At 35.7% G+C, this 9811-nt stretch overlaps 1 protein-coding gene across 1 annotated transcript; it reads left to right on the top strand.

The window, feature by feature from the left end:
* Positions 1-3101: 3101 nt before the first annotated feature.
* Positions 3102-8781, top strand: LOC111778713 (receptor-like protein kinase 2). The gene is made up of 3 exons (XM_023658686.1): positions 3102-3144; positions 5216-8137; positions 8228-8781. The coding sequence occupies exons 1-3, from the start codon at positions 3102-3104 to the stop codon at positions 8749-8751; spliced, it is 3489 nt and encodes a 1162-aa protein (XP_023514454.1). The 3' UTR covers positions 8752-8781.
* Positions 8782-9811: the final 1030 nt, after the last annotated feature.

Raw genomic sequence — 9811 nt, 5'->3', positions numbered from 1 at the left:
TTATATATATATATATATATATATATATATATATATATATATATATATATATATATATATATATATATATATATATATTCTTAATTTTCTTTCCAACATTCACAAATATAATAAAATTAATTTTTTAACTCTTAAAAATTTTAAATTATAAATTTATTAGATACCAAAATTAAAATTTTATTTTTTAAAAATATTTATTAAACACAAAATTAAAAAGTAAGAACCCGTTAAATTCAAAATTAAAAGTATCTAATATATCCATAATTTTTTTTTTATTTTGTATCTTTAGATCATTAAATTTTAAAAAATTTCTAATTAAGTCCCGTAGCTCTCAATTATGTATTTAAACATACGATTTCATTTTATATTTAATAAATTTGTTAATTTAAAAAATGCACGTTAGAAATAAAATCGAAAGTTTAGGAACCCATATTGACGTTTTTTAAAGTTTAAAGACCTATCATAAATAAAATTAAAAGTTCGTATATCTATTAAATAGATATTAAATATTAAAAATCTATTTAATATAAATATAAATATAAAAATTTAGAGACTAAAATAATATTTTAACCATTACATTAATAAAAGATATAATTAAATATAAGTACACATTATTATATATTTATTAGTGAATTATTTTTCTTCCTTTCCCATTACCTAAACATACCAACTCTTGTCCATCATTCATGCCTTTGTGTTTGTTGTAATATACATTAAACCCACTTATTAATGATTGGATTTTTTTTCCCTATAATTAAAAAAAAATTATTTTAAATTATTCAACGTGACATCTGAGTAAAAAAAAGGGTATATGAATGAACCGAGATTACATCCAAATGAGAGTGAACTTGAGGATAGATGACTAAAAATGCTTAAAATAATTGAAAGTCAGTGCTTCCTTCATGAATGAACTGAGACCAAATATGACTGAGAGAGATACTAAGAATAGGATGACTAATAAACCCTTCAAAGAAATGAAAGTTACTTCCTATACTAACAAGGTCCTCGTTTCCGGTGACTTAATCATAGGAATGGTTTGCTTGGAGCAATTCTATGTTAGGTGACCTCTTGAAAATTTTTGTAAGATACATGTGAGCGAGGACAAAACATGTTGGAAGGATACATGTTGGTCGGTGGAGATAGTTTTCACTTTTAAAAAGTGAGGAGTAGGTAACGTGACTGTGTCACAGGGGTTACAGGAAATACCGAGTCACATAGTTGCTGATTCTGAATTCGGCACAGCTTAATTATATTGAAATATTTTTTTGTTTAGATGATTGTGTTGGTCACGTGGTTGGCCTCAAAATATGGGATGTGTTCTTCATGTTGTCCAAACCTACCATTACCACTATTATAATTTATTAACCCTAATTTTTAATATATTTATTTTCTTTTGCTTTTTGTTCTTTTGATATTGTTTAATATTGTAGCCCATTAGTCTCTTGTGGGGGAATTTTTCAAATCCACATGATTCCCACCTCTTTTTATTTCCTCCTTCAACAAATACGTAACTTTCCCGATTTTAATTCAGGTTCCTGGGTTGGGTTTGATGTTAATTGGAACGAGTATGAGTGAATTTGTTCGGTTCAAGAAATTCAGTATACACGTAACTTTCTCGGTTGTAGTTCAGGTTTCTAGGTTACGTTTGATGTTAATGAGAACGAGTATGAGTGAATTTGTTCACTTCGTGAAATTTAGTATATATGTAACTTTCTCGATTGTAATTCAGGTTTTTGTCTTTTGATTTATGAATTTTCTATTAGATCTCCTTCCGGTAGTAATAATATAATGTAAATCTTAATTAAATATTTAAAAATGAATAAATCGATATTTTATAAACTAATATTTTACTTTTATTAAAATAAAATTTTTCAATAAATCCAATCTAACCCGAACAATTGAATTTGGTCTAAAAAAAAGTTCAAACCTGACTCAACCCAACTAACGAACACCCTTAAAGACATCAGTATTAACTTAATGATTAAAATTAATTCTGAAATAAAAATTATTAATATTTTATTTTAAAAAATACACTAAAACTTTAAAAAGTATAGTTAAATTAAAAAAAAATAATAAAAAAAAAAAATATGCTTATTACTCTATTTAAAAAAATATCCTAATCTTTATAAAAAAAGTTTAAAAAAATTTATTACCGCCAATATAAAGACGAAAATCGTCTATCTACACCTCATAGGTTATCTCGACTTTTAAATATTATTTTTGAAAATTTATAATATTTTTGTTTTGAACTTTTTAAAAAATTTAAAGATATTTATGAAGTTCGTTTTCGAAGGGTATTAAAGGTATTTTTGTAAGTGTATTATAAATATATTTTTTAAATAAATGGAAAATTGGTGGGTGATTTTATTAATTTATTGTATTAGAATTAAATAATAGAGATTCCTCCAAAAGTCTTAATTCTTCTTAATTTCAACACATAAATAAAGTTTTGGATTAAATAATTAAAAAAAAATTGAATTAAAATATTAGAAGATCTAGTGGGTGACAAATGCATATGAAACTTATCTATTCCCAATGTTTACGTGTGCTTTAATTAATTATTTTTTTGAAATATTAAGTGCATACACTAATTTGTTTTATTTTTTTATTTATTCATTTATTTTATTTAATTACAGTTGTGGAGGACAATGAAATTATTATGACCAGTAATTAAATCCAATGGACATATGACATTCGAGTAAAGAAGAGATATATGAAGGAATAGAGACAACATCCGAACGAGTGATCCTAAAGATATAATCGTTGGTCATGTCTTGGTGTGACACCCGAATAAAAGTGTGATGCATGAATGAATCAAGACCATATTTGAAGGAGAACGATAACGCGGATAGGATGACTAATAAATATTTAAAAGAAATGAAAGTTATTAACTATACCAAAATAGTGGACGGTTCTGTTTGGAAGCTTTATCATAGGAACTTCATAGTTAAGCGTGTTTTACTTCGATCAATTCTATGTTGGGTGGCCTTATAGAAATTTTTTCTGAGATGCACGTGAGTGAGAGCAAAACATGTTAGAAAGACTCGTGTTGGTTTGTGAGGATAGTTTTCACTCTTAAGAAGTAACCATGTCATAGAGGAATGTCGGGGTCATTAGGTGTCGGATTCAAAGTCCAAATTCTGGGTATTCATGCACGACATTTAACGGATTAAGCACAAAAACAATAAACTTTGCTTAATTACTAATCTATCACATGCGTATTGTGAAAATACATGGTAAAAAAATGTATGAATTAGGTGTTTCTTTCAAGGCAAGCTAAGATGATTATTGACACAACACACGTTACACTTCATCATGATTTCTATTCTACAATTTGCTAATGTTCGTAATAGGTAAAAAAACCACAAAGTTTGTCATTTTAGGATTAAGGAAAGTCCCATAATGTTCTCCGACACAGTTGGTTTGATAAAAGACATGTCTGAATCTTATTCTTCTCGATAAAATCATTGTTTGTTATCATCTTTCGTTATGAAAACAACAGTGCCAATATAAGCATAGCTCAACTGTTAAATGCTAGAGTTTTAAGTAAGGAATACATCTCCATTGTTACTAAGTTTTTTGAGAAAATCAAAAGTAAAGCCATGAGAGCAGCAGAGTAGAACAATGCCCTTTAACTTAGCCATGTCAATAGAATCCTCGAGTGTCGACAAAGGGTGTACTTTGTTCGAGAGCTACAAAAAAAAAGTCGAGACTCGATTAAGGGGAGGTTATTCGAGGGCTCTACAGACCTTAAGGGAGACTCTACGATGTATTTTGTTCGAGGGGAGGATTGTCGAGGATTGTTGAGAGAGGAGTCCCACATCGACTAATTAAGGCCATCCATTTTTCTCGTAAGGTTGAAGTTCAAATCTTCACTATCGTGTCGTAAAAAGGAAAAAAACCCGAACAAAGTAGAGCCGAAAGACAAGATGAGAAGGGTAGGGTTTGTTGATGTTGGTCATGTGAGTTCTGCAGAGGCCGCGTGAACCAATCTCTGGCAAACCATTTTATGACAATAAGTAAGTCTTAAGCATATTATATATTATATATCTAAGTTTTTGTGTACTAAATTATCAGAAATGGAATAATGTTTTAAAATTTTAAGCTAAAGTTTTATATTTGTTTATTTCATTCCTTTCTGATTAATATGAGAGTGACAGAGACAGGTGGCTGGTGGCTGGAGCTGCAGCTTCTTGGATCTCAAGACATTGGAGTTTTAAACCACTTGGTTTTTAATATTAATTATGTCCACTTAAATATGTTTTTTTTAAGGTTTGTGTCTTGTTGCTCACTTTCTTTTCACATCTATATAAATATACAAAGAACTTGAAGTTCTAATTTCATCCTTAGAACCCTAATTTCAAAGATTTGAACCCTATAATCCCTACTACAATCATGGTTGAAAAATTAAATTTGTTGGAGTTGGTCCATTGGAAAACGTTAGTTTACACGGGTGTATTTATAGTTGTTTCAATTAAACTCTTAAATTTTTTGAGTAATCGTCATGTCATGTTGTGAGATTGATAACAGCTCGTTCTCCAGAAGTTGTAACTTCGTATCATTTTTCTTTAAGAAAAGTGTCCCGAACATGTCTCATGCTTTTTCCGGTGTCCTGTCATCCTGAATGTGCTCTAATATCTCTTCTTCGACTGTGGTCTTCAAGGCAAATACTGTTTTAGTGATTATCTAGGTCAGTCCTGTTAGACAAATCGTCACGAGAGATTATTTCGTGATCCTCTAATAGAACCACGTCTATCCAAACATAGTACCTGTTATAGATATGCATAGTTTGCACATACATAACTTACATATAATAACTTGCCCATACATAATTTGCAGGGAAAGACTATTGACATGAACAATCTCGTAAGTCTCCCAAATCACATATCGAAAACACGATCTTATTGGGTTCAAACCTGACATGGACTAAACCCGTGTTGTTGATCACGAGGACGAAAACAAACCTCCATTTAACAAAACGAAAACCCTTTTTCCCTTTGTATTGAGCAAGGTTAGTAAAAATGAGCACATGAACGAAGTGTAGGACTGAATTGAAAAAGACCAACAACGTTATTTGGAGTTAAAATATGTTTGTGTTGGTGGGTTTGCTTTTTATTTGGTTAGAACCAAATCCTAGGCATTTGTACACTCTTATTTGAGCTGGAGTCGATGTCAAGGAAGAGCAAACACTCTCAAAAACTCACATTCCCATAAGGAGAGAGAGTTTTGAAACCCCTAAATTATGCAAACCCAAGAAGAAAAGTTTGGAATTTGAGGCAAATGTCCACCAAATTCCTCTTCTTCCCCTTCTTCTTCTTCTTCTCTCTCTCCTCTTTTGCTGCAACTATCCATGAAGAAGCTTCAATTCTTCTCTCATGGCTTCACACTTCCCCTGTTTCCCCTGTTTCCCCTGTTTTTTCCGATTGGAATGTCCGTGACTCAACGCCCTGTAACTGGACCTCCATTACTTGTTCTCCTCAAGGCTTTGTCACTCAAATCAGCATCATTTCAATCCCTCTTCATCTCCCTTTCCCTTCAAATCTCTCCTCTTTTCACTCTCTTCAAAGGCTGGTCATTTCTGATGCTAATCTCACCGGCCCCATTCCTTCCGACATTGGTGACTGCACTGAGCTCACACTCATTGATTTGAGCTCAAACAACCTTGTCGGAACAATCCCAACAACCATTGGAAAGCTCGAGAAGCTTGAGGATTTGATCTTGAACTCCAACCAGCTGGCTGGGAAAATCCCATTTGAGCTTACCAATTGTAAGTCCCTCAAGAACTTGCTCTTGTTTGACAATAAACTGAGTGGAGGAATCCCTTCTGATATGGGAAAAATGAGGAATCTTGAGATTCTTAGAGCTGGTGGAAACAGAGATATCAATGGAGAAATCCCATATCAGATCGGAAATTGCAGAAATCTAACCATTTTGGGGTTGGCTGACACTAGAATTTCAGGCCCTTTGCCTAATTCTTTAGGCAAACTTGAAAAGCTTCAAACTTTATCCATTTACACCACCATGATCTCCGGCGAGATTCCACCGGAGCTAGGCAACTGTTCTGAGCTTGTCAACATGTTTCTGTATGAAAATAGTCTCTCTGGTTCAATACCAAAGGAGATTGGTAAGCTGCAGAAGCTTGAGCAGCTGTTTCTATGGCAGAATGAGTTAGCTGGAACAATCCCACCTGAAGTTGGTGACTGTTCTAGCTTGAAAAAGATTGATCTTTCTTTGAATTTTCTTTCTGGGGAAATTCCTTTAACCTTAGGAGGTCTTTCTTTCCTTGAGGAGTTCATGATTAGTAGCAATAACGTGTCGGGTTCGATCCCTTCGAATCTTTCGAACGCTACGAATCTTTCGCAGTTGCAGCTTGATAGCAATGAGATTTCTGGTTTGATCCCTCCTGAGTTGGGGATGTTAAGGAATCTGAATGTGTTCTTTGCTTGGCAGAATCAGCTGGAAGGAAACATTCCATGGAGTTTGTCGAATTGTTCATATCTTCAAGCTCTTGATTTGTCTCATAATTCATTAACTGGCAGTATTCCTCCTGGATTGTTTCACCTCAAGAACTTGACTAATCTTTTGTTGATTTCAAATGATATCTCTGGTACATTGCCACCTGATATTGGTAACTGCAGCTCTCTTCTCCGAATGCGGCTTGGGAACAATCGGATTACGGGGGAGATCCCGGCGTCGATCGGTGCGTTACGGAGCTTGAATTTCCTTGATTTGTCAGGAAATCATCTTACAGGATCATTGCCTGCTGAGATTGGGAGCTGTGGAGCTTTGGAAATGATTGATCTAAGCAGCAATGAACTGAAAGGTTCATTGCCTGAATCACTGTCTTCACTGTCGGAGCTTCAAGTGTTGGATGTCTCATCCAACAATTTTGTTGGTCGGATTCCAGCTAGCTTAGGACAGCTTGTTTCTTTGAATAAGCTCATTCTAGCTAGAAACTCTTTCTCAGGAACAATTCCCACATCGCTTAAACTCTGTTCAAATCTCCAACTACTTGATCTCAGCAGCAATCAACTCACCGGGAACGTACCGGTCGAGTTGGGTTCGATCGTATCGCTCGAGATCGCTCTCAACCTTAGCTGTAATGAGCTGACTGGTTCATTGCCTTTTGAAATGTCTGGACTTAATAAGCTGTCTGTTCTTGACCTTTCACATAACAGGCTTGAAGGTGATTTGAAACCGCTTGCAGGGCTTGACAATCTTGTATTGCTTAACATTTCTTTCAATGAATTCAATGGTTTTCTTCCGGACAATAAGCTTTTCAGACAGCTGTCACCGACCGACTTGGCTGGCAACGATGGTCTCTGTTCGTCTATTAAAGATTCGTGTTTCGTAACGGATTCAGATGGAGAAGGACTTACGAGTGACGGTGATGATACAACGAGATCACGAAAGTGGAAGCTAGCCATTGCATTGCTTATTGTCCTGACATTTATGATGATAGTAATGGGGTTAATCGCGGTGATTCGAGCACGGAAGATGATTCGAGACGAGGATTCGGAGATGGGAGATACTTGGCCTTGGCAATTCATACCATTCCAAAAACTGAATTTCTCTGTTGAGTCAGTGTTGAGGCTTCTTGTGGATGGCAATGTGATCGGGAAAGGGTGTTCGGGGATGGTTTATCGAGCGGAATTGGATAACGGGGAAGTGATTGCCGTGAAGAAGCTATGGCCAACAATGATGGAAACAGATAATAGCGACGATAAATGTCGAGTAAGGGATTCTTTTTCGGCCGAGGTTAAAACTCTAGGCTCGATACGTCACAAGAACATCGTGAGGTTCTTGGGATGTTGTTCGAATCGAAACACGAGATTGTTAATGTACGATTATATGCCGAATGGTAGCTTGGGAAGTCTTTTACATGAGAGAAATGGGAATGCCTTGGAATGGGATCTAAGATACCAAATCTTACTTGGTGCAGCACAAGGCCTTGCCTATTTGCACCATGATTGTGTCCCTCCAATTGTTCATAGGGACATTAAGGCCAACAACATTCTCATCGGTCTCGAATTCGAGGCCTATATTGCCGATTTCGGTCTAGCCAAGCTTATCGACAACGGAGATTTCGGTAGGTCATCCAACACAGTTGCAGGCTCTTATGGATACATTGCTCCCGGTAAGTAAGCACCTTCTTTCGATCACTCGAGACATATAGCGAGACAAAGTCGATATATCTAATCCAGTACTCAACTTTTGTCTGTTTCAGAATATGGTTACATGATGAAGATAACCGAGAAGAGTGATGTCTACAGCTACGGAGTTGTGATAATCGAAGTCTTAACAGGAAAACAACCGATCGACCCAACGATACCAGACGGACTACACATAGTGGATTGGGTGAGAAGAAAGAGAGGGAACGAAGTCCTTGACCCGAGATTGCAATCGAGACCAGAGACAGAAATAGAGGAGATGATGCAAGTTTTAGGCATAGCGTTATTGTGCGTAAACTCGACACCGGACGAGCGACCGACGATGAAAGATGTGGAAGCGATGCTGAAAGGAATCAAACATGAAAGAGAAGAGTATGCAAAAGTTGATATGTTGCTCAAAGGTGGGGCCTCCCCTACAAATGGAGGGCAAGAGAAGAACAACAAGAGCTCAAATAATGGCAATGGAGTTGGAATTGAATCATCTTCTTCAAAATTGTCAACCAGAAGCTTACTCAACACAAGCTTTTCTGCTTCCTCGTTGATCTATTCATCATCATCCTCTAATGGCAGAGATAGTTAATTTTTTTTTTTTCGTTTGTAAAAAGAAGATTGAATGATGCTTAAGCTAAAAGTTGGAATCTCGTTTATTCGTAAGCTTCTTCGTTGAACAAAAATTTGGTGTCAATCGGACATCATATGACACTCCACGTTGATGTATGAATTTGTCATTTTTACGTGCCTGGGTGTTAGATTAAGTATGTCGTAGAATGTACTGTAGGGGGAGACGTGATGTTGGTTCTCTGACACTCCTTGGCCTCGTTGCCTAAGTGAGCCACCCGCGACGCATATATGTGTCATGGAGTGGGAGTGGCAAGTATTGCAAGATGAGTGTCTTTGCACGTTTCACTTCGGGAATGAAATTTTAATGACAGTGTCTAGTGACACGGGTGTGTTGACATTGTGCCCTTTTCCATGAGGTTGCGTTTTAGAGTTGTGTAGAAATGACTCGATATGGACACAAAATGGTTCATGTCTTGATGGTTCTTAGAATGATGGAAGTTTGGGAAGTTTCAAATATAAAGTTAACAAGTGTTCGAAGAGAGATTTAAAGGCATATAACATCTTGATACACATGGTGACATCACAAAGCATCATTAGGACTCGATAGTTCCTAGTTGGCATGATACTTGCTCGAGTTGTCCCAAGGATCGACATTGTGCCCTTTCCCATGAGTTGGAGGTTGCATTACAGATTCAAGCTTTGACACGCAAACGATTCTTACCTTGATAGTGCTTAGGTTGGGAAGCTCAAAATATTAAGTTAACTCAGATTAATTCACAATTAACATGTCTCGAGCGAGCTGCAAAGGCATATGACATCTCGGTGCCTGTGGTAGCATTATAAAGCATTAGTAGGCCTCAGTAATTCCTAATTGGCATGACATTTGTCCGAGTTGTCCCGATAAGCATTGTAATAATTCGATAAAGAACAGTAGGCAACCATTAAGTCAGTAGAAGCTCAAAACGTGTCGAAGTAGGCCCGTAAAACTAGATAAGCATTATTTGTGCTTCAATAGGTTCTCGTAAGCATTCAAATCACTCGATAAGCTCCAATAAAATGCAATAGAAAAATACAAAAAT

This window comes from Cucurbita pepo, chromosome LG17 (assembly GCF_002806865.2).
Source record: "Cucurbita pepo subsp. pepo cultivar mu-cu-16 chromosome LG17, ASM280686v2, whole genome shotgun sequence".
NCBI lineage: Eukaryota > Viridiplantae > Streptophyta > Magnoliopsida > Cucurbitales > Cucurbitaceae > Cucurbita > Cucurbita pepo.
Note: the sequence above shows the minus strand (reverse complement) of the source record. Positions and strands in the feature narration are given on the sequence as shown.